Source organism: Calliopsis andreniformis, chromosome 2 (genome assembly GCF_051401765.1).
Source record: "Calliopsis andreniformis isolate RMS-2024a chromosome 2, iyCalAndr_principal, whole genome shotgun sequence".
Lineage (NCBI taxonomy): Eukaryota > Metazoa > Arthropoda > Insecta > Hymenoptera > Andrenidae > Calliopsis > Calliopsis andreniformis.
In genome coordinates, this window is record NC_135063.1 from 11,676,828 (window position 1) to 11,700,704 (window position 23,877).

The following is a 23,877-nucleotide window of genomic DNA, read 5'->3' on the forward strand; positions in this document are numbered from 1 at the left end:
CCATACGCATTTCTGCAATGCTGGCCAATCGCAAAAAAATGTGCAATGAGATGTTTATGGGGTAAATTACTAGAGGCCTATTTCGTTGAAATATATTGGAATCAGAGGTCATTTATTTAATTCTAATTATTTGAAATGGACAAGAATGGTTTGAGAGAGCAATTATTGCATTAAAAAGTTTCAAATAATCGATATTAGCATCAGAGAAATGTCCATGAAACTTACGTCACGCCATCTATATACTTCGACAAGGATATTTTACTATCCTCTCGTGTTTACACGTTTACACTTCAAACTATTAGAAGTATACGCATGGAATTCATATTTAGATATTACTCATAGATTATCTAAGAAATTGGTCGGTGATCAGTTATTATTCCATTAAGGTAGGCGAATTCATGGCAAGCTGTACGTCTATGTAGACATTAATGAAAAATCATCGAATGTTGATATGCTATTACTTAAATAGGCAAAGATGTCATTTGTGACATTAAATTTCGCAATCATTTCACACACATCTAGAGAGAGATTGTTATCACTCTTAATGTTTAATTACGTAGTCTAGTTTGTATTATAACTTTCTTTCAAAATTATATTTTGGCGATATAGTTAACACGTAAAAATCTTTCGAAATTACTTATTTTATTATTATTAATCGTGCATTTAGTAATTTGCATTCATATTTACAAAATTCCTTCTAATTTATGCAAGTGCAAAAGCTATGTAACTTATTGCTCATTATGCCAGATCATATTTGTGTAGTTTGTTGTTAAAGATACTTTTAGAGTATAATTATTAAACTTTATTTATCTGTGTCACAGAATGTTAATAAACATAAGTTGACATCTTCATTGTTGATGTTCCTTCATGCATTATTATGTAATCAGGTTTAATTATAGACATTTGATATATAAATAATACACAGGCACCATGTATAAAATTGGGCCACCACCACCTTATGAGCCACCGCCATATGCACCGCCTGGATATTCACAAACAATGGGTGGTGTTCCACCTGCTAGTCCTTTTACACCTGCAGAAACATGTAGGTTTATCCATATTATATATTCTTTTATCTTAAAATAAAATATAAGTCAATTGAGCATATTAAAGCAATAAACTTTCTATTTTGGTAGATACAAATGGACCAACTTTTGTCACAACAATTGTCCCTTTGGGACCAGGATCAACGCATACAGTTTGTCCTCATTGCCATGCAGAAATTGATACTACAACAAAAACAGAACCTGGCATGATTGCTTATATATCTGGTGTTGTAATTGCTTTAATGGGGTAGGTAGAAACTGCTTCTTAGTTTGTTGATTACTTTTTAACTTTTATTTATGTATATATATTTTTCACCAGATGCTGGTTGGGATGTTGTTTGATTCCCTGTTGTATCGATGAATGTATGGATGTTCATCATAGTTGCCCTAGCTGCAAAGCTTATCTGGGTCGTTATAGAAGATAGAAGAACTGGATAAGTGTCTATGCTTATTGCATTTCACTTCACAATAATTTTGAAATTGCCTTATATTCTGATATATGTTATGGACAACTTACAATTCCTATAGATGAAAAAATTATTTTCATTGTTTGACATACAAGGAGGAGTTTTGAATCTGACACGAAAGTTTATAATGATGAGTAGAATGCACGATGCGAGTTTACACACGATATTACTTCTATAAAAGAAACCACTAATTGAGATACACGTGAATCTGTTCATTTGTTAAATGAAAAAGTTCCTAAAAATTGATCTGTCTCACTTTAGAACTTTTTCATTCAGAGTATATAAAATAGTTAAGACATATGTACAAATGGAAATTTTATTAATACAGAGTTGTCTGGTTATAGTTATACAAAACTATAACCAGAGCGGCAATTTTGTTACGTGAACTGAGAAAACAGAATATAGCGGTAAAAATATTCCGCATAATTAATTGGGGTAAAATGTATAACTATAACTAGCCATCTTTGTAGTTTTATTTGCACCAAATGTTGCATAATATACACTTTCATATGTAATATATGTATGTATGTACATATATGGAGTACATATGTAATTTCTTAAATTTTTTAGATAACACATTGCATTTTTACTCAATACACAAAAAATTCAATACACTATTCCCTTTTATTTAACTTGAATTAGAATCTAATAACAATTATTACTTAAAAGTATTATTAAATATATATTTTTTAAAATCATAAAAGAATTGATTTACACAATTTATATCTGTTTTTAGGAAATTTAATTTAATTAGTATTAATACTGTAACATTAAATAAACTATTTTTTGGCAGCAATGTATTTATAAAAATTACTTTCTCTTTAGAATTGCAAACATTTTTATAAAATTTCAAGTATGAATCAATATTTTGTAAGTTGCACTTTAAAAGTGAAATGTTAATTAATAATGTTGAAAAATAAATTTTTATATTTTACAAAGAATTCAAATGAAATGTGTTACTTTTCTTTTTCAGTCAAATATGTATATAAAACATTTCATAAACAGCAAAGTAATGTATATTTTATATTGAATAATGGAAAGTGATTGTGTTAATTGAATATGTTACAATATGAATTACAAGGAGCAATAAACATTTTGATGTTCATTCGTTGTATAAATAAAATGAAAAATGTATCAAAATATTTCAGTCATTTTTTCTTTATTTCTTCTAAAAAAAAGTCAATTTCAGTAAATTCTTATCCTTCAATTGTTGTGGGAGTAGAGTAGAGATTTATGTTTTATGTTTTAAATATAAAACACACGTGTTTCTAACAAAGTCATTGAAAGATCTACTTTTAAACAATTGAAAAATATATTTTTTCAAAGTAGTTTATATTATTGTGTACTAATCAGTATACAAGAATAACTATTATAAAATAAATTAACGTTTTCTATAACCTCTGTCATCTTCGAAACGCTTATAGAATAAGTTTATTTTTTAAATACTTTTCAAGTGGAATTAATATAATTTATACGTTAGTTAGATTTCGATACGATTTAAATTTTAACCGATCAGTAGATTTATATACAAACGTACATACGTTACGGCGGAAAAATATGTATATTTATGGGGACACATAAGATCTTCTAAAGCATAAATTTTCATGTTCAATCTGAAGTATTAATTGTCATTTCAACGAAGGAAGTATTTTGAAATAACTATGAAATAAGAAGTGAAGAAATTTGAAGAAGAAATTTTAGATTTGTATCTATCACAATGTGGCACCACTCAAAGTCATTTTGTAATAAATATCTGATACAATGGAGCAATTTTGTTTTTTACAACCGTCAAAGAGTAAAACACAGTAGTTCACAATCTACATTGGTAACAAATGAAGATGTTGATGATCCACTTCCTAAAAAAGCAAAAGTTGTCATTTGTGGAGGTGGAGTTATGGGTGGTGCTGTTGCTTATCATCTTTCGCTGATGGGATTAGGACCTGAAACTGTTGTTGTGGAAAGTGGCAGGTAAACTATCTTTGAAACCTTTAAATGTTTGTATTTTATACTTTATACAAATTTCTTATATCCCTATTTTAATTGAACATAGATTGGGAGGTGGAACAACGTGGCATACTTCAGGATTAGTTGGAGTATTTAAGCCTAGTTTGGCACAAGTTAAACTTGCACAAGACACTATAGCATTATACAAAGAACTAGAAGAGAAGGGTTTGTCAACAGGATGGAAACAATGCGGCAGTCTTTCATTAGCACGTACAAGAGATCGTATGACTGTGTTTAGACGAATGAAAGCTCAATCCATGTAAGCATCATTGTAAAATATTGCCAGTATGTTCTATGAGTAAAAGTAAGACTAAAATGTTGTGTAATAAGAAGTTCATAAAACTGTAGGACACCCTGTATAAAGTACAAATAACATTGCATAAAATTATTTTATGTTCATTTTTAGATCATGTAACATTGAGTGCCACTTGGTTTCACCACAACAAATACAGGAAATATGTCCATTATTAAAAGTGGATGATTTAGTTGGTGGTCTTTGGATGCCAGGAGATGGTGTAGGAGATCCATATCAAATTTGTTTAACATTAATTGGGGAAGCAAAGAAGAAAGGTATATTCTATCAATAAAATGAATACTATAGATATATTCTATTAGAAAATATAAATTATATATATATTTTTTCAGGTGTTAAGGTGTTTGAAAACTGCAAAGTCACTAAAGTTGCTACTCAAAACGGTAAAATTGAAGCCGTGGAAACAACGCACGGTGCTATCGAATGTGAGCATTTTGTCAATTGTGCTGGATTTTGGGCACGTAATGTGGGTAAATTAAGTGAACCATTTGTGAAGGTTGGTATCCAGTTCTAGTACTCTTATATCATGTACCAGAAATAAAAAGATTCCACTTGTTAATACTAATGAAATATATTTTGTTTAGGTACCTCTTCATCCTGTAGAACACTATTATTTACACACACAGCCTATTACTGGCTTAGATACCATGACTCCTGTTATAAAAGACTTAGACGGCTACATTTATTTTCGAGAAAACAATGGAAGTCTGCTAGCTGGTGGATTTGAACCAGTCGCGAAACCAGCATTTGAAGATGGGACAATACCTGGTTAGACATAAACTATAACATTAATTAATTTTAACATAAACGTAAATTTAAAAATATAATATTTCAGAAAATACAGAGGAGAGATTTTTACCAGAGGATTGGGACCACTTTCATATTTTATTCGAACAAATGCTTTATAGAATTCCGAGCTTAGGAAACGCTGTTTTGGAAAGACTGTGTAATGGACCTGAAGCATTTTCTCCAGATTGCAAATGGATTGTTGGCGAAGCACCTGAAATACGCAATTATTATGTTGCTGCTGGTATGAAGACTGTAAGTAGTGTTTCTATTAATCATACATTAAAAATATTTGATGCATTTTTACATGTATTATGTGCTTTTTATTGAAGGTGGGCATATCAGCTGCTGGCGGAGTCGGTCGAGCCACTGCAGAGTTAATAGTAAATGGTTCGACATCTCTAGATATGTATGAATTAGATGTATCCCGTTTTCTAGGTCTCCATAACAATCGCAAGTTTCTACGTGATCGAGTGAAAGAAGTTCCTGGTATGCATTATGCGTTACAGTATCCACATCAAGAATTCAAGACTGGTAGAAATCTACGAATGTCACCGATTTATCCAAAATTAAGAGAAGCAGGGGCTGTTTTTGGCCAAGTAATGGGATACGAGCGACCAACCTGGTTTCAGTTGGACAAAGATATGGGTAGGTTTATTTTCGCTAAAAAGAAATTGAATTTATACTTGAAAGTTCGTAATTTAGAGATTATGTTGACATATCATCCATCATAAAAATTACATGAAGTGTAACGTATTAATATCCGTGTTGTAAGAAAACTGGATTTTATTATACAGATTGCTTTGCTACACAGATTTGGAAACGATTGATGGATTTCAAAGATATAAGATAGCATATACGAATACATTCAGTAAACCACCGTGGTTTGAACCAGTGTCGGAAGAATATGCTGCGTGCCGTGAAACAGTTGGACTTAGTGATTATTCTTCCTTCACCAAAGTTGATTTATGGGTAAGATATACACATATAATTAAAGATATTGTTTTACTATAAATGGCTTCCTAATTTACTTAATTTTTTTAGTCGAATGGTATGGAAGTAGTAGATCTATTACAATATTTGTGTTCAAACGATGTAGACGTCCCAGTTGGAAGTATTATACACACAGGCATGCAGAATCATCGCGGAGGATATGAAAACGATTGCAGTTTAGCTCGAATAGCTCCTAATCAGTAAGTTACAAAATTGCAGTACTTGAATTATAGAACGCAATATACATTCGTGAAATGACTTTTTTAATATTTCAGTTACATGATGATCGCACCGACTATTCAACAAACACGCTGTAAACATTGGATTAATCGCCATTTACCTGCAGATGGTTCCGTCGCAGTATCCGATGTAACATCTGCCTATACAGCAATTTGTATAATGGGCCCTGCCACTAGACAATTATTATCGGAATTAACAGATACTGATCTCAATCCCAAAAATTTTCCATTTTTTACCTTTAAGGTATTGATATTAATATTAATACTGTGTATATGATTTTATTCCATAGTTTATTATACGTACATTTGTTCTGTTGAAAGGAATTGGATGTTGGCCTTGCTAATGGAATACGCACAATGAATCTAACTCACACTGGAGAACTTGGCTATGTTTTATATATTCCAAATGAAGTACGTTTGCAGAAAAATTATTTTATTAGCATAGAATGTTTTATATGTTAAACTAGTGTTTTCCTATTATTTTAATATTGATGTTTTTCGTACTATACTTAATATTGGTACGTGCATTGTGTATTTGTAGTTTGCATTACATGTTTATACAAGATTGGTAGATGCAGGAGTTAGATACGGATTAAAACATGCTGGTTATTATGCAACGCGAGCGTTACGAGTTGAAAAGTTTTACGCATTTTGGGGTCAAGATTTAGATACCTTTACTACTCCCTTGGAGTGTGGAAGAGCGTGGAGAGTAAAACTTGATGTAAGTATTTTTCAAATTTACAAGAAGTGTGCGCTCAATTTGTAATGAGTTATATTAATGAAGTCATGTTTGTAATAGAAAGAGATAAACTTTATCGGAAGAGACGCTCTTTTGAAACAACGCGAAGAGGGTGTTAAGCGAAAGTACGTGCAATTATTATTAAACGAACACGATCCTGAATTGGATATATGGTGTTGGGGCAATGAACCCATTTATAGAAATGGAAAATACTGTGGAATGACGACTACTACTGGTTATGGGTTTACATTCAAGAAACAGGTATCTATCGATACGTAGTTTTTAATTGAGCAGCATATATGTATATTAATTCTTCAGAATACTAAACAGTCCAAAATATGTAAAAAATTTTCAAAATCTATTTTCTTATAAGAATAACTAATAAATTTAAATACAGGTTTGTCTTGGATTTGTACAAAACTTTGATTCGCAAGGACGTCCGCAAGAAGTAACAAACGAATACGTATTATCGGGGGATTATGAGGTGGACGTTGCAGGAATAAAGTACCCTGCAAAATGTCACCTGCATAGTCCAAACCTGCCAACCAAATTTCCTGATAAAGAGAGGGATTCTTATCATGCAACGCGTGACCATCAAACTGTGTAACTTTGACAATACAAACATGGAATCGTGTACAAATAATGTATATAGAAGAAATTTAATAAATTATTTAATAAGTAATAGCTGTAAACTGTTACTTAATACGGAAAAACAAAGGATCATGTAAACCACGTTTTAATTAATCAGCTTTTATCTTCTTTCATAGCTACAATTCTTAAAAAATTACATCAATGTATACTAGTAATTATGTACTATATTACAGATTTCCAAATGCACCATACATTCTGCAAGTACTCCGTAAATGACTTACAATAGCACAACATATTAATTTTGGTACTGACTTCATATACCACTTACTCGATAGTACATTTATATTTCAGTTTTTTAACCTACAAAAATTCACTATTACTTCTTGAACACCCTCGTTATCTTGACTTGCTTTCTCTCCACGTTATGATACGCATTATACTGACATTTGTGCTATTAATATTACAATGTCATGGTAACACACTGTTTCAAGTACACTGTTCGAAAGACACGTTTTGTGAGGTTGAATTGTTCGTTGCTTTCCGATCGATGCAACAATATCTTCTTTTATTAAAATATTAACATAATATAGTAGAGTCTCACTTATCTTCTATCTCAATCGATACACTTAATATACGATTATTCAATATCTATCCACCAAAAGTTAAGCCCAAAGTATAGTACACCTATTCGTACATTAACAACTTTTTACACGCGACTTATTATTTACGGTCCTTTTCTTTTTACTGTACACAAATCGACAATGAAAAATAAAGCGTTCTATCACTCTGGAATCTCTGGCTCCGGAGTGGGCTGTACTTGTTTTTGAACCATACACGATCGAGCCACTGACTCAAATAATCTGAAACAAAGTTAACAATTAGAACGTTAAACACATCTCACAAAATAACATACATATTTCATTATTTTATAATCTCCGATTACTTACTTTTCAATTTCTGGTGCACAATGAACAAACTCGTGCGTCCAGAACTTGTATGTTGGATTTTTGATAAGTTCAATGAAAGTGATAAGAAGACCCCATGGATGAGGTCTGTTCACGATGAGTCGTTCCAGAAGAACTCTCGTAATTTGTTCTTGTATCGCTTCGGTATTAGCTTCAGCGAACAGATACAAAAGTGTACAGCTGAAATAATGTGTGTGGCTATTAGGATACCGAAGTTGATTCGCAATCGCGTTTAAGAATAAATAACGGCCTTCTGTGTCGAGATCGACCGCCAGGTTCTGGAATATGTCCATGTGGGCGGAATGGGCAATAGTAGACATGTTCGGGGTATGTCCTTTGCTACGAATGAAAGCAATTGCCTGCGTTCCAACGTAAAGCACTAAAGCATTCATCAGTTGGATGTTATAACGAACGCCAGCTTCCTGGGACACTTGTAAATTACTGCGCAGTTCAGAGAGGAAGGTAACTGGCGCGCGTGCTTTCAGATACGAATCGAGTTCCTTCTTGAAGCTCAGAGGCTGTATCATAGACGCAAAGTTGGTTAACACTCGAGGGGCGTGGGCTATCTCTTGCAGCATGTCAACTTTCAGATTCGGCGTGAATGGATCAGGCAGGCGCATGTTTCTTGGAAACGCGCTCAAGATGAGATTCCTCATCTGTATGCAATTCGGTGGAATCACGTCGCAGAAGCCGTAATGGTAATCACAGAGGAATTCTGGGAAGTCGTGTAACAGGACCAGCAACACTCTGAGAGTCCCCTTGTAAAGTAAAGTGACAGGCTTCGCGAGCTCTGCGTTTCGGAGATAAGGTGCAAGGTACTTGAACAAGTCGATGAGAAGCTGCGCGTACATTCCCCAGCACTTTTGCTGCGGTGTGATCGCAAGCATGCGTCCAATGAAGACTCTGTGTGAAACTAATTCTAGCCAGGCGTAGCAGAATCCAGACGCCTTGGCTGGTCTAAGTATGTGCAGAGTATGGCAAAAGGCAGTTAGTACTTGATAGTTAACTGCTTCCAGCACAGGCTCGGGAGCGCAGAGCTCCAAGAAGAGCATGATGAAGATTCTGTGATAAGGCAGCTGTTGGAAGTCTGTTCCCCGTATTTCGTGATCTTGTAGCAACACGCCAGCAACAATGCCAAGAACCTTGTTCAGTAAATTGATCTTCGTATGGGTGTTTGTACTGTCGCCAGAGTGTTTTACTAACAGGGCGACCAGTCGGACGAATGCGTCTAAGGAATGGAAACACTTTGCACGAACAACTGATGGAGCCGCGTTTGTTTCGGCCAAAGCACGATAACACAGGTCAACGCACATCTGAGTGCTCAATTTGAAAAATCTTGTTATGAGATCATCAGTCTTCAGGATTCCGTGAATGTTCATTTGATGAACGAACATTCCGAAAGCTTTCGTTGGGTCGCGTGCATGCGTTGGACTGTGGTGCATCGAAACCCATTCACGCAACAGATATTCTGTTTTCTCCATCAATCCGGGAGGATCGTCGAAATCGCGCGCCTGCGAATGGAAACAAACATAAATTATAAATACATACGTCTATCCTCGAAGCTCAAGAGCGTCAGAGTTTACTTACTCTCACCTGCAGAATTCCAGAATGAATGTGTGCTGTTGGTCCAGCGGGCGCTCTGTCTGCCAATACGCCAGGATCGTGATTAGCGCGTAATGATTCTATCAAGCTCGTCAATCTGAATAATACGATCCTAAAAATGTATCAAACTGACTTTAGTTCATTCAAAGATAATTGTTACGTTTGGACTGTAGATCTTTATGCATTTATAAGAAATTTCGAGGCGCAGAAAAGTATAGAATCTATATAATATTGAAAAATGTAGAAATTGTCGAAAGATAAATATACTTTATAATATGTGAAGTGTAAAACAAGATTTTGATTAGGTTCCATTTCTCCAATTTTGTGTACAAAAATAGGAATTTAAATATCCACAGTCCAGTTAGGTTAATTTGGGATATTATATTGTATATTTGATACTAACCCTTCAGGAGGTGCTCTATGGTGAGCCATCCTAGCCAATATCTCAATCGTGTGGAATAAGTCAGATTCGGTAACATGCGTGGTTTGCCTTTCGTCAATCATATAAAGTTGCACTAGCTGCATGGCAAACGCTGTCGCCATAGCGTTTCCAGAATCTATAGCTTGAGCCAAAGCTAAGTCATATTGTGGAAGACTAATTAAATGAGATCTAAAAATAAGAATATGAATGATTTATCTATATTCGAAAGTGTTACATATTATAATTTGAAGATATAAGGAAATACTATACCTTATGAGATAATCGACAGCTTCAAAATTGTATCGAAATTCTTCCCTGCACTCTGTTAAACAACGAGTAACGTGTTTGTTTGTCCACTGCATGCCAAAAGCGCGTGGATCTTGAAGACACTTTAGGATACGTAAATGAAGTTCTCTGTATCGTAATATAATTTCAAAATCCATCACACCAGTTGAGAGCGTGTATAAATCTAATAATCCTTCCACAGCCTAGAATTAAAGGTGGATTATAGATTATGTATTAAATACATTTTAAGGAGAAAATTTTGTCTTCTCTGTATTTTCTATAACTTACTTTTTTAAGTAATGCCATAGCAGCGCCTGCATCCCTTGATCGTCGTGTAAGAATAATAGATTCTAGGAGACTATGAAGAGCAGCATGTTGTGAAGGAGGTGCTGCTGGACCCATCGCAGCAAGTAATGCTTCAACTTCAGCGGCAAGCTTTTCCAGCATAGCTCCAACTTCGTCATTGTTCACAGCTGTTGCATAAGCAGTAACTTGTTGCGCTGTGGCTACTGCGACTGCTGGGTTGGCAGCGAATGTAGTTACAGCAGGTTCCTTTAAAAACGTATGAAATATATATTAGATCATAGTGCGTAAAATCTAGCAAGAACGAAACTATGATATAAAACACTTACAGTAACAGGTTTTGGTATTAATAGGGCTTGAGTATCGCGTTCAGAAAGTGGCAAGAATCCTGGAATATTTCTCGCGAATTCTTCATAAACAGCCATCTGCTGAGGAGTTACTCCTCCTACCTTTAATCTTATCTGTTCAGGCATTCTCTCTGCTTGATATTTAGCTAAAGGATCGCAATATCTTCGGCCCTCTTGCCGTGCGATCTTCCGTAATTCGATTTCATTCAGCAGACGCTTTTCCATTTCTGGAATAGCTTTTTCAATAGCTGTTTTTTGTACAAACGCACAAGCGAGTTCCATATTATCAGCAGCTACTACATTCGCTGCTTGTTCAGCGAGTTCTTTTTGCTGTGGTGTTGTGCCCATCATTGCAGTGAGGAAAGCTTGTTTTAGATTTGTACTAATTGATGCCAAAACCTAGTAATAAAATATGTAATGTATTAATAATACTATATACCAGAATACTTATTTTATATATGTTTAATAACTCACCTGATCGCGACAAGTGATCATAGCCATTCCAGCAGTTAAGTTACGGACCATGTGTCTGGCAGCTGTTCTCATTCGAACTTCATCTGGATCTAGTGCAAAGTCTTTCCTTACAATTTGTTCGCTAGTAGTTAAAGCTATTTTAATTGAACGATCAACAACAGGATGAATCCATTCTTGAATCGCCCTTTCAACAGCTGGACGAACAAATTGCTTCAGATGCGGGTGTGTTTGGAACAATGGTAACTATAAAAAAAGAAATTGATTAATTGTAAAAGAATTAAATATTAAATTTAAGGCTATATAATAATAATACCTGATTATTAATAGTGATATGCTGAGAAATGTTAGCAATTCCGGTTACAGATATATCCATGTAGTTAAAACGCGGCTCTGGTGGTCCAGTGGGCAAAGATGGTGTTGTGTTTGCAGGTGCTGCTTGTGGAACAATTGTTCCAGTTGTAGGTGGACCAACCAATTCCTCGATAGGACCTTGATTTTGTTGTTGATTGTTGTTTGATTCAGATTTTTTATTCGGATGTGACAACTGATATTCTAAGTTCCGTAACTTTTCTGGATCTTTCAAATAAAGTGCAGGTTTCAGTTCCTGTAAAAGTAACAATAGTTAATAAAATTAATTCTGTGTGAAAGAATTTGTTATTGATTGATAAAACTTACACCAACATCAATGCTTAAATTTTTGCAAAGTACTTCTATCTCAAATTTTAAATTTAATTTTAAATCAGGTTCCTGGTGGAGTTCTGCCAGTACGTTCATAATTGCCATTGTCCAAGGATTAGGTGGACGAAAAACACGGCTCTTTGCACAACTTTCAAGTACTTTAGCAACAAATGGAACTACATAAAGGAGTTCTTGCTGACCTTTATGATATGCTTCAACAAGTAGACTTTTTAAGTCTATATCAATCTATAGTAATAAAGAAGAATATTATTTTCTGAATAAATTTATGAATGTATTATTTGTAAAATCTACTAAAAATATAGTACACATATTTACCTGTAAAATAGGTTTATTTCTGCCAAGAGTTAACATTCCTAACCAATGACCTAAATTTTTTAGAAGTGATCGATCTGAGAAATTTGCTATTCCTTTATCACTTCGTAATAAAACCTATAACACAATCAAAATATATTGCAACTGTTACACATAAATAATTACACATGAAATAAAAGTGATTAAATACCTTAATGTTCCTAAATGTTTCCCTAGTAACCATTTTATATACTTCAGGCAATTTCAAACAATCCAAGAAGTTGGAATACAAAGCGTGGAAATTTAACTCTATACTTGCACGTTTCATTACTAAATATTGAGCCATCCAAGGCCAGTACTCTTCTGTAACAATTTCACGAATTTCATCACATTTTTGCTGCAAATTCAGCTGACTAAGATTGTTAAAAATGAAGGCTGTTTTGTCTTGTAATGCTTCTGGTGGTGTGGTAATTTTTTCTTCTTTATCTGTTGCCACTAACAATGTGTCAATGTTTGTTGCATTAGCAATGGAAGGCTACAATTAAAAATAAAAATCATAAGTATTGTTGAAAATGATATAATTAATAATTTATGTAGAACTCATATTTAACTTACTCTGGCTGAGAGAGATGTAGTTGGAGTCGTGGATGATTTTGCTTGGGTAGTACTTGTCGTTATTGTTGTAGTCGTAATAGTCTTATATGGAGTAGTAACAGGTGCTAACATAGCTGCTAAAGATTTTGGGAGAACAGGACCCTGAGGTCTCGTGGGAGGTTCCTGCCCTTGTAATCCATATTCTATATACTCGATTAAATGAGGTGGAAACTCACTAAAATGCTGAATCGCTCTGACGTGCTCACAATATGTTTGATAGTCTTTTAAACGACTTTTGAAACGATCCAAAGCTGTTATGCCAAAATAATACATTTTGCTGCCTTCTGGTTTTCTAAGAGCATCCAAAACAAATCTGAGAGCTAATCCAAGCGTCACGTAACTATTAACCAATCCCCTTTCAATGATCCCACCAAATAACTGCGCCGTGATTTGTAATTCTTTGTCGGGATATTGAGGAAAAAATCGATATTCCTCGAACAAATTCCGTAACATGCAATTAAACACCTCCCTCTCTCGTTTACTACCAGAATCTTGAAATTTCTTCAACATATCAAGAACTTCGTCGATTGACAAAGTAGGATGAGGTGGATGATTATATATTCGCTGGAAATAGCTGTTTGCTTCATCTTCGATTTCTTTGGAAACATTCTGAGCCATGTCGGGAAATAAATTCGACGTTTCAGGTATTCTTGCTTTCTCGATACCTGTTGGTGGTCCAAGACGTCCTAATCCAGCAATCGTTGTACTGCCAGGAAGAACAGACGGTCCTTGCGTTCCAACTGGTCCTGAGTGCAATTGGGAAGATAATGGCAACATCGGGAATGGACTTGGAGATGGGCCCATAAGTCGAGAGGGAGAGCCAGGCGCTGATACCAAAGGTCCAAGGGCGCCAGGTAAATTAAATGCAGAGCTGCTTGGTGGTCCAAGACTAGATCCCAAACCCATAGATGCAAGGCTCGAACTTAAATTCCCAAGTGGATCCACTTGCTTCGAAGAAAACAGCTACAGAATGGAAGAAAAGTATTTTAGCATGCAGTAAAATATGCAAAAATGTAGATAATTATTTTAATTTTCGTACCTGTCCCCCTAAAGTAGCTGGATTGAAAGGTTCTAATCCCCGATGTCTTAACACTCCTGGTGGTGGAGGTCTACTCATTGTACTTTTACTCAGCATTAGACTGCAGTTTTGTATCATTGTCATTATTGCTTCAGAACATTCTTGAGAAACACTCCTTTATGAGAAATTTAGAAAATGAAAAGATGCTTTTACGTGCTCTTTAAATGTTTAATATGTATAACTATTGAAAAAAAGATGAGGCATACCCAGCACACACTTGCAAGCAAGCAAGCATAGTTGCTAATGTTTCCTGTGGGAGCTGACTTGCTTTCGGAACCGTAAGATCTTCCTTTATTCCAGGTCCCATTACTTGAGGGCAACGCCTTTGTAAAAATTTGACACAAGCGGTAACGAAAACTTCTCCTTGTTCTCGGATTTTATCTGATAACCACTTTTCTAGCTTTAAATATTCCCTTCTTGATGCCAAACAGGCTAAGTCAATAACAAATGGATATGACTGAGCAGTAAGTAAATGAGTTAACGCCTTAAGGTCCTGAGCAACATCGAGAATACGAGATAGTCTTGTTTGGTCCTGATCTCCACGTATATACCAATCTGCCATAGCATGCATAATAATAGATTTTATTTTAACAGTGTTCCCATGCCATGCATGATGCAATATAACAGCAGAATTTGGATGATTTCCAAGAAAAATAGGCATTAATGTACTAAGTAACTCTTGTCTTAGTATAGTAATAGGAGCATTAATTTGTAATAGCGCTAATACAAGAACATCTGGACAGTGTTGAATGGGCCATTTGAATGTTTCTTGTACTGGTCCATATAATCCTCTCTCTGCCATGTGTAAGAGTAGTTCAACTACATTCAGGGACCTCCAAGTTTGTGCTTCTTTGCTGTCACTTTCTGGTGCTGCTTTCAACACATCAACAGTTACAGAGTGATATGGATAGTCAGCGAAACAAAATATATCTGGACACTTAAGAATTTGTTGCACTAAGGAGAACTGTCCTTCTACATTATCCCAATGACGATAAAAAAGTTCTACAGGGAACATATCTGGTGGATATCCTTGATGTTGTAATCCTAATCTTAAGCCAGTGATCAATACATTTAATCCCTGTCTGTCCTTAATAACAAATTCGGCATGGTCCAACTTAACAATTACGTCTTGCCATGATAACGTAGATTGCTGAAATTATAACGCTGTTGAATATTTAATTCATGAAATACATAAAATAATTAGATTAAAGATGATTATTTACAATTTCTTTTAAAGCCAGAATAAACACATCAACATTCCATGTAGCGGGAGCAGCATTTTCAGCTGACTTTTCTTTATTTGCATCCTGTGCAGCCCCTGAATTGCCCCAGAATGATTGTAAACCTCCAGCATCGTCAAGGCTATTACAGCTACGTGCCATATGAGCTAGAACTCTCGCGGCACATGCTGGAGATATTTCTCGGGCTCCTAGGCCAGCTAAGGCTGATCTGCATTCTTCAACACTACTAGTAAATCCATATCCTAATTCCATAATCAATTCTACTAGAGAATTTCCATCCTGAAAAAAGTATATATAACGTATATTCAACAATTAACTACCGACAAATTGAAGTAACAATGTTACAATAACAAACATTATTAAATTATTTTACCATTTGATTGACAGCCATGTTTAATTCAATTTTGCCTTGCGGAGTTTCCCCGTTGTCTGGATACAAGAGTGGTGCTAGCACCACTGGTACCAGCTCACGGGGAAAATCGCGCCTTAAATTCTTGAGAAATTTTTCTTTTGCTTCCGATGAAAGGCCAAATTGATCGACTGACTGAAAAGCCTGTGATAATATAAGATGAAGAACTTCAGGCAATGAATCGTGCAAACCTTCCTCGTGATGCTTATTGTTTGTCTCAGAATTAATATAATTTTTTATCAATTCAGGCAGCTGCTTTTGTATGTGCTCTAAAGCCAATGTACGAATTTCAGTATTTTCAGAATGCAGCAATGCAATCGCGAATGCAACTTCTTGTACCAAAGTTAAGCCAAGTACCTTTTTCAAACGTAAAAAAAGCTTTGGCGATGGGTTCAAAGTCTGAAAAAATTAAGTTTAAATGAAATTCAGTTGATATAAACGTTTCAACTTTATATAGGCCAATTTCTGTTGATAGTATCTTCAATAATCTTAACCTAAATAAAATGGAAAAACAATGAACCTTTTGTTGATGAAACGGATGGTCTATGGCAAAGCACAGGTTAGAAATAAAAGAAGGTTTGCTAAGGAGATTAGCACACTCTTGTTTAAGAAGTTGCACTTGAAAGTAATCTTTCGAGCTTGACTCTGGTGGCTCTCCTATTGAAAAGTCGATGCACGAGAGCAAAGAGCGCAGCAAGTGTCTGTCTGCCTCCAGACCCTTCCACTGCACCAGCTATAATATAACATTGAGTTTCAAAATAGATTTAACATATCAACATACATTAAACATAGTACATAAAAGGTAAATATATTAAACCACGAGCTCTTGAAATATAATTAGACTTTCAACAATAGAAGTGGAAAAAAATGAAGGTTGTAGAACATTCCAAAAGAACTTGGAGCAGTCTAAATAATTAAAAATACGTTTATTTATCAAATAACGGGTATATTGCTGTAAAAGATCGAAAACCATTCATCAAAACACCTAAAGGTGCTCATTGTTCGAAATAATACGTTGGGAACATATACAAATCACGAAAAGAGGCTAAGTTCAAGATGTATTTCGTGCCGCGTGAATCCTAAATTACCAATAATTATGAAATAAGTGTGTACAGGTGCGCATAAATACGGAGTTGAATGTTTTCGAAAATAAAATTTATTCTGATGAGCGGAATCGAATAGAATCGGTAATAACGTTGGCGAAGCATATTGCGCTGCTTCGAGGACGGCGTGTGATGAACAGAAAGTGGAAGGGGTGGGCATAAGAGAGATGCAGCAGTACAACAGGTTTTTTGTCTACTTACAACTGATATTTCTTGGCAGCTGTCTCGAAAATTTTTCTTATTTAAATTCGCAACCAAATAACTGATTTGTGACAAAGTAAAAGACAACGAGTCCAGGTTCATAGTTCCATGAATACGACCTCGAAAGCTTCAAACGTGTTTGAAGCTTTCTTCGGTATCCACGAATTGCCTCCCCGGATTCTCTCCTCGTTAAAAGCATGAAAACTACATTGGCACAGTCCTGCGACCAACATCGGGATTAATATTTTGAAATACAATTTCAAACCAACGTCATGGCGAGCACAACAAGATAATACTGAAAACGTAACACCACTCCAAGATCACACCATACAACCAGTCACACTCTACTGGTCTCTTTTTCCATCTACTTCGGTAGACCTCTACTTCTACGAGACAGCCGGTTGCCTGTTCCCTCGAATCGCCGCCAGAGTGCGTTAAATGTCCCTACAAAAATCTATCCAACTTCCTTATTTTTTACTATTAATTAAACCGTAATTGCGCTTCTTTTTTTCTCAGAGCTGTTCACGAACAATATATAGATTCAATCTTGTTGATATTAGAAACCATACACGATTAAGAATAAAATTAGATTTACTTGGATTTTCATTAATGCTCTCAGGCTAACCAACCTTGGCAGCATTGTTGCTCGAACTTTAGGAAATAAAAAAATTTACTAGAACATGTTGCAAAATAATGATAAAATCTATGTTAACGTTTTTAATGTATTCGAAGGTTTATGCTGTATACAGTAAATGAAAAGTACAGAGCGATTTTGCATAATTGTGAAAATTGATAGACACTGTATTTTGTAAATATTTATAAACTTTTACTCTGTTTATTTTATCCTTCGATTTCTACAAATTTTTGTGGTGGAGTTATTTGTTTGCTACATACAATAATTTGGCGAAAAATTGATTAAAAAATAGTTATATATTATTCAGTTGTTTTCTAAGGCGTAGGAATTTTTAGGCATCATTTTTTTACGCGAGTTTATCTTTTTTTCCTTATTTGTGACAAATGTAATGTCAGTACAAAGACGTTTGTGAGTACATCGTGTATAATTGTAAATTGTTTTTGTTGACGATTGTTACAAAATGGCATCGTCCACGACAAAACAAGAAATGTTTGAGCAGAAAAAGGTGAAGAAAAAGATGAGGTAAGATTCAGTTCACTGTATTTTTAAATTTGATGATAATACCTTCTTGAGTAATTATTATGTTGCTTAAGCAAGGCACAAATGCAGTTAGCAATAATTAAGAAGAAACAGTGTGATGCCAAAGCTTTAGGAATTGTTGAACAGCTCTTAGAACATAACATTGATTCTGAATGGCTTTTAAATAATGTAAGTAATGCAGATTGATTTTAAAAATAATCTGATATTAGTTCTTACAATTTTGTGGTTTCACAGTTAAGGTATATTAATAAAAGTCACATGGAAGATGTGATTGAAGAAAGGGCTATAATCAAATTGTGTGGCTATGTATTATGCAATAATGCATTAACAGCTGTAATTACTCAACAGTATCACATTTCAATGAAGAAAAATAAAGTCTATGATGTGACACGACGAAAAAATTTTTGTAGTTCACATTGTTATGGAGCTTGCAATTATCTTTTAGAACAAATGCTCACAAGTCCCCTTTGGTTGAGGGATAAAGAAGAGATACCTGTGTTTAAAATTTTGTCAAAGAAAGATAAGTTACGAAAGAGTACACCTGGAGATGAAATTATTGTAAGGGATGCAGATATTGTATCAAAGTCTGCTAGTACAGGTAAAACTGAAAATGTTAATGAGGTACTCAAAAATTCAGGGGAACCTTTGAATGAATCTTCAGAAATTCATACAAATAATGAATATGATGCATTAGAAAATTCTCAAACTGCTAATGAATTTAAAGAGATAATTGCTGATATTGAAGCATTAGAAATTGTTAATGAACAGCTTCCAAAAGATTCTGATGAAAAGCTTAAATATCAAGAAAATGAATCCACTGATTCAGAAAACTTAGGTATTAAACAATATGTAGATGATAATGTGAATGATAATTCTACTCCAGACAAATGTTTATTAAACCATACAGCTACTCAAGATATTAAGGAATTAAATAAAGACATTTCCATGAATGAAGTGACAGATCAACAACAAAAAGATGATGAAGAAGAAAATAAATTATTAGAAGCATCAAAAACAGAATGTGATACAACAGTTACTACACAAGATATTAACATCAATAAAACAAATCATGTACAGAAAAAAGAAAAAAGTGAAACCAAAAAACATAAACAAAAGAATCCTACTAAAGAAAAACAACCAAGTGAATTTTACAACCTTGCAATGCGCATTGAAAATAATGTAAAGGAATGGCTCACAGAAGACACTATTACCTTATTATCAGGGGAACAAAGTATTAAAAATCAGTTATTAGAAAATATAATGCAACACGACAGATACTTGCACCTGTGTAAAAAATTAAATAAATTGCAATTGGAGGATGAAAAAGATGATCGTGCAGATTTAGCAAAGAATACCTTAAAACCATTGCCTCATTTGTCTGTTCTTCAAGAAGAAGGAAAGAAAATGGAATTAAAAGTAAGCATAATTAATGTAAATTAAAACCATGTGAATACTAATATGAAATTATTTTTAGGTACGAGCATTTTTTAAAGGAGATATGGCTATAGAAACTCCAGCAAAAACTACAGAAGATACAAATGAAGATAATGAGCATGTTACAGTATTACCTTTAACAGAGGCACAAGCGCCCAAAGCACTTAGACGTCGTATTTTCTTGGATAAACTTAATAGAATGTAATATTACATTTCATATTTTTTTAAATTACAAACTTTATCATCTTTTTATAATACTAACGGTCATTTCCTTTCATAGCTTACCAGATTTATTACGAGCTTTGGCTAGTAGTAAATTGCCGCAACATCTTTACAGCAGTGAAAGGAATGCTTTAATTAAAGCATTAATTAGTACCTTTTCATTATCTGCTACAAACATTATTTTTAAAACTGCCGAATGGACTCTTGTGGGTCTCATTATTATTAAAATGTGAGTATCATAGTATAGTATAAGTATAGTAATATTAAAATATTAATGTTTTAATTAATATTTTAGGTTGAGCATGATAGATCCACAGTTAAAAGTCATATTGTCAACTAGACAAGCATCAATGTATATTTCAATGATTTTGATGTCATATAAATTAGATTCAAACTATTTGGATAGGTTATTAATGGAATTGACTAATGATACAAAAATACATGATATAGATAATACTACAAATTTCTAAAGTATTTAAAATTATGTACATTATTTCTGCCATCCCTAAATGTATTAGGAATTTTTAATTAAGTTTATGACGATTATGTTGTAAGTGAGTGTTTTTATATTTCATGATTAATATAAGAAAAATAAAAGTAAAAAATACATATTTTTTGAAATTGTTGATTTTTATATGAAATTACATCTTTATCAATCTTTGTGTTTGTAATTCAGATAAGATAAAAAAATGTACAAAATAGAAAATACTACATTTAAAATTATGAGTTCATAATTTTTTGATAGTTTAAAATATTAGAAACCCGTATCCTGTGATCTTTACAATGGAGATGGTGTAGGTACACCAGTAAGAGGTGAAGGTGGACAATCAAGTCCTAATGTATCCACTTGTGCTGCTGTTGCTAATTGGTCCTCTGTTGAACGATTTCCAATTTTCTCACGTAAAGCTTCATAAAGATTATGCACAGCTTCATTATGCTGAAACAATAATGAATACAAATAGAGTATATGCAATATTTTTGTATATTATTACGTATAATCTATCAATACCTGACTAGTTGGTTGAAGTGCTTTCATGAGTGTATGTAGACGAGTTGGTGGCAACTTTGGATGGATATACCAAAGTAGTTTCAGTAAATGACGTGTAACATTGTCTCTTCCGAGGCCAGCCAAAAAAAACTCATCAAATATGACTGTACAGAATGATTCGTTAGAAAATTCATCAGCCATATTTAATATTAAGAGGGACACCTGTAAGGAACACATAAAAATTAATTTGTCATTACATAATTATGATTAATGTTCACTTATACTTGAAGTTTAGAATTATGTGACTTTACCAAAGTATGTAAAAAGGGATCTTCAAATGCACGTTGCGCTTGACAATTCGGTAAAGTAGCCAATACTCTCATTAGTCCTCGAGCATCACCTCTTCCTCTTCCTACTCCTCCACCTCCTCCTACATGCAATGCATAATACATAGACAAAACTGCAGCTACTCCTGACAGTTGAGCATATGCTTGACATGCATCAGGAGGTGGACCGGAATGTTCTATTATAGCGATCGCGCTCTCCCTTTCATCAGGTGGAAGCTTACAGTTTAATTGTCTTATTTGGTCATCCACCTGAAAAAATGGATTACTTATTCTATTAATTTCACCGCGTACAAAGTTACTTATTCGAATTAAGGTCAATATTGAATTAACATACCATTAAAGACATAAGTGCTGGTAAAAACTTTGTAACAACTTGACTATCTAATTTTGGTTCCTTGAAATCTTGAGAATCAATCATTTGCCAGGCAGATAAGCCTAATGCAAGCATTCTGAGTAACAACACAAGAACTGCATTCTCTCTAGGCAGTGCCTCCCCATTTATTAAGTGAAGTGCAATTTTGATGGCACTACTAGCAAGGAAATTCACTGCATATGGGTCACATAATGTCATGCTCAAGTCTCCTAGTACTTGTTCTTGTCCTCTCTGTAAAAAACTATAAGTTAACTCACTTTTCTTTCATTGAAAAGTTGGAAATATAATTAAATAAAAAAATAGTTTATTTCATACCTTAATGCTATCTAGGAAACCTTGCAATTCACGAGATCTTTTAATATCAACATTTTTTTCTCTAATACATGCATCGAGGCACCAAGTAAATTTATGACATGGATCAACTGAAATAATATCTTGTACCTAAATATTAATAAATATTTATTTGTCTAATGTTAGATTACTCCTCTGTAAAATATTACATGTATAACATATGATTTGCTTACCTCTAAATCATGTAAGGCCATTAATAATTCAGCTCTTAATGTACAATAATGTATATTCTTTGTCCGTAAAAATAGAGTTCTTAAAAACTGTAGTACCATATCATATAATTTTACACTATGTCCAATCATATGAGCCAGTTTTTGCACTACTTCACCTTGTCTCCTCACCTAAATATGTACATCATATAATTTTAAAATGATTCAAATTTCTATCCAAAAAATTATTTAATTAAAATATACCTTGGGAGATGGCATAAAAAATAGGCTATTTAAGTTCCTATGATCAAAAAGAATTTGCTCCTTTTCAATAATATATCTACTAAATAATGGAGAAACTTCATCCCCAAACAGACTCTGATTATCCTTCCAGATTTGTCGTTTAACTTCTGTGTCTGCATCATTATACAATTCCTTTTCTCTAACAAGCACTCGCAGATACTTATCTTCAATATGAGGTGTATTTCTTAAAATACACATGACAACAGGCCTTAATGCAGAGACTCTAACAGCTGGAAAACTTTTTGACAATAGTTCCTTCAGCCTTCTGTCTCCAGTTGAACCTTTATCTGCTCTTTCTGTTCCAATTTCATTTATCCTTTTTATAAGCTTTTCTCTTAATTCTTCAAGAACAGACGCATGAAAATCCAACCTTCTTACCCCATGAAGATCAAGTAGAGGTAACATAGGCCGTAAGGATGGCAATAAAATGCCATTTTCCAGTTGAAATTCTTCAATCGCTTTCAATGGATCTGTACAACTTGTTAGAGCATCTCTTAAGAATACTTGCCCAGGTATTCCAAGATCCTCTAAACCACTTCCAGTCTCACAGTTATTTTTTACAGGATTCATTACGATTCTTACACAATCCTTTTATTCATGAATAAAATATGTATTTACACCACTATGTTGTACAAAAATTATGGTTATAACACAAGCCTTTGCCAGATGTTTTTCATTTTCTCAGGGAGTTATCCATTAATAAACGTGACTTATTCGTTCCTCCAAACACTTGATATCACTGACTGATTGTATATGTATAATTTTACGTTGTTGAAACTATTGGCAATTGCTACATATTCTACTATGCAAAGAATGAATGAATGTGTTTATTGAATCTTATACACGTGTATACATACATGAGTATATATGTATATATATAACTTGTTCAAATTTTAGCTATATTTTTTTGTTTATTACTGTAAAAACTGTTTGTTTAACAATACTTTCCTTTTAAAAAGTAACTTCATATTCAGTTCGTACACCACTACAATACAAAAGTAAATAAGCGTGGTACATGTTCTCCCTCTCAAAGTCGCGTAAGCATATCATATACATGTACGTAAACGTCTGTACGTATACTCTATACAGGGTGTCCTATGCAAATTGGTCCAAGTCACAATGTTAAGAGAAAAAATATAGTAGCGGCCTTGAAGTCTATCTAAAAAAAAATACGTGTACGACGTGATATATCACTTTAAAGCATTTAATTTTTTTAAATGTAGTTTTTTTTACTTGTATTATTTTAATGTTATGACCGAGTTGTGTTTACGTGGAACACCCTGTA

General features: G+C 33.9%; 5 protein-coding genes across 10 annotated transcripts; 3 read left to right on the top strand and 2 right to left on the bottom strand.

The window, feature by feature from the left end:
* The first annotated feature begins 257 nt into the window (after window positions 1–257).
* On the top strand, window positions 258–2,246 carry LOC143185655 (LITAF domain-containing protein). Of its 2 annotated transcripts, none has more exons than XM_076388838.1 (4): window positions 258–386; window positions 926–1,045; window positions 1,137–1,293; window positions 1,366–2,238. In XM_076388838.1, the coding sequence occupies exons 2-4, from the start codon at window positions 931–933 to the stop codon at window positions 1,469–1,471; spliced, it is 378 nt and encodes a 125-aa protein (XP_076244953.1). In that variant the 5' UTR covers window positions 258–386; window positions 926–930; the 3' UTR covers window positions 1,472–2,238. The 2 variants fall into 2 exon arrangements, with proteins under 2 accessions (XP_076244953.1, XP_076244961.1); XM_076388846.1 differs by having other exon boundaries at window positions 289–386; window positions 888–1,045; window positions 1,366–2,246.
* Window positions 2,247–3,104: 858 nt separating this feature from the next.
* On the top strand, window positions 3,105–7,263 carry LOC143183511 (pyruvate dehydrogenase phosphatase regulatory subunit, mitochondrial). 2 transcript variants are annotated; one of them, XM_076385062.1, is made up of 14 exons: window positions 3,105–3,481; window positions 3,564–3,776; window positions 3,924–4,087; window positions 4,163–4,326; window positions 4,415–4,598; window positions 4,666–4,871; window positions 4,949–5,264; window positions 5,431–5,588; window positions 5,661–5,809; window positions 5,885–6,092; window positions 6,170–6,259; window positions 6,390–6,569; window positions 6,648–6,848; window positions 6,985–7,263. In XM_076385062.1, the coding sequence occupies exons 1-14, from the start codon at window positions 3,231–3,233 to the stop codon at window positions 7,192–7,194; spliced, it is 2,694 nt and encodes an 897-aa protein (XP_076241177.1). In that variant the 5' UTR covers window positions 3,105–3,230; the 3' UTR covers window positions 7,195–7,263. The 2 variants fall into 2 exon arrangements, with proteins under 2 accessions (XP_076241177.1, XP_076241185.1); XM_076385070.1 differs by having other exon boundaries at window positions 4,666–4,860; window positions 5,055–5,264.
* Window positions 7,264–7,307: 44 nt separating this feature from the next.
* Window positions 7,308–17,564, bottom strand: Not1 (CCR4-NOT transcription complex subunit 1). Of its 2 annotated transcripts, none has more exons than XM_076385051.1 (19): window positions 17,252–17,564; window positions 16,468–16,680; window positions 15,912–16,346; window positions 15,521–15,817; window positions 14,504–15,447; window positions 14,259–14,412; window positions 13,181–14,182; window positions 12,777–13,100; window positions 12,590–12,703; window positions 12,251–12,499; window positions 11,889–12,179; window positions 11,576–11,818; window positions 11,084–11,500; window positions 10,740–11,003; window positions 10,437–10,654; window positions 10,149–10,355; window positions 9,737–9,857; window positions 8,126–9,654; window positions 7,308–8,038 (listed from the first exon to the last, which is right to left on the bottom strand). In XM_076385051.1, the coding sequence occupies exons 1-19, from the start codon at window positions 17,351–17,353 to the stop codon at window positions 7,960–7,962; spliced, it is 7,203 nt and encodes a 2,400-aa protein (XP_076241166.1). In that variant the 5' UTR covers window positions 17,354–17,564; the 3' UTR covers window positions 7,308–7,959. The 2 variants fall into 2 exon arrangements, with proteins under 2 accessions (XP_076241166.1, XP_076241158.1); XM_076385043.1 differs by having other exon boundaries at window positions 9,731–9,857.
* A 579-nt stretch (window positions 17,565–18,143) lies between these two features.
* On the top strand, window positions 18,144–20,643 carry LOC143188128 (putative RNA polymerase II subunit B1 CTD phosphatase RPAP2). Of its 3 annotated transcripts, none has more exons than XM_076392201.1 (6): window positions 18,144–18,407; window positions 18,479–18,593; window positions 18,660–19,841; window positions 19,900–20,060; window positions 20,140–20,310; window positions 20,377–20,643. In XM_076392201.1, the coding sequence occupies exons 1-6, from the start codon at window positions 18,346–18,348 to the stop codon at window positions 20,549–20,551; spliced, it is 1,866 nt and encodes a 621-aa protein (XP_076248316.1). In that variant the 5' UTR covers window positions 18,144–18,345; the 3' UTR covers window positions 20,552–20,643. The 3 variants fall into 3 exon arrangements, with proteins under 3 accessions (XP_076248316.1, XP_076248317.1, XP_076248318.1); XM_076392202.1 differs by having other exon boundaries at window positions 18,145–18,407; window positions 18,483–18,593; XM_076392203.1 differs by having other exon boundaries at window positions 18,146–18,407; window positions 18,495–18,593.
* Window positions 20,644–20,648: 5 nt separating this feature from the next.
* On the bottom strand, window positions 20,649–23,503 carry Nelf-b (negative elongation factor B). Its single transcript, XM_076392204.1, has 7 exons — window positions 22,554–23,503; window positions 22,314–22,481; window positions 22,105–22,230; window positions 21,751–22,020; window positions 21,381–21,665; window positions 21,091–21,291; window positions 20,649–21,018 (listed from the first exon to the last, which is right to left on the bottom strand). The coding sequence occupies exons 1-7, from the start codon at window positions 23,160–23,162 to the stop codon at window positions 20,860–20,862; spliced, it is 1,818 nt and encodes a 605-aa protein (XP_076248319.1). The 5' UTR covers window positions 23,163–23,503; the 3' UTR covers window positions 20,649–20,859.
* Between the last annotated feature and the right edge of the window lie 374 nt (window positions 23,504–23,877).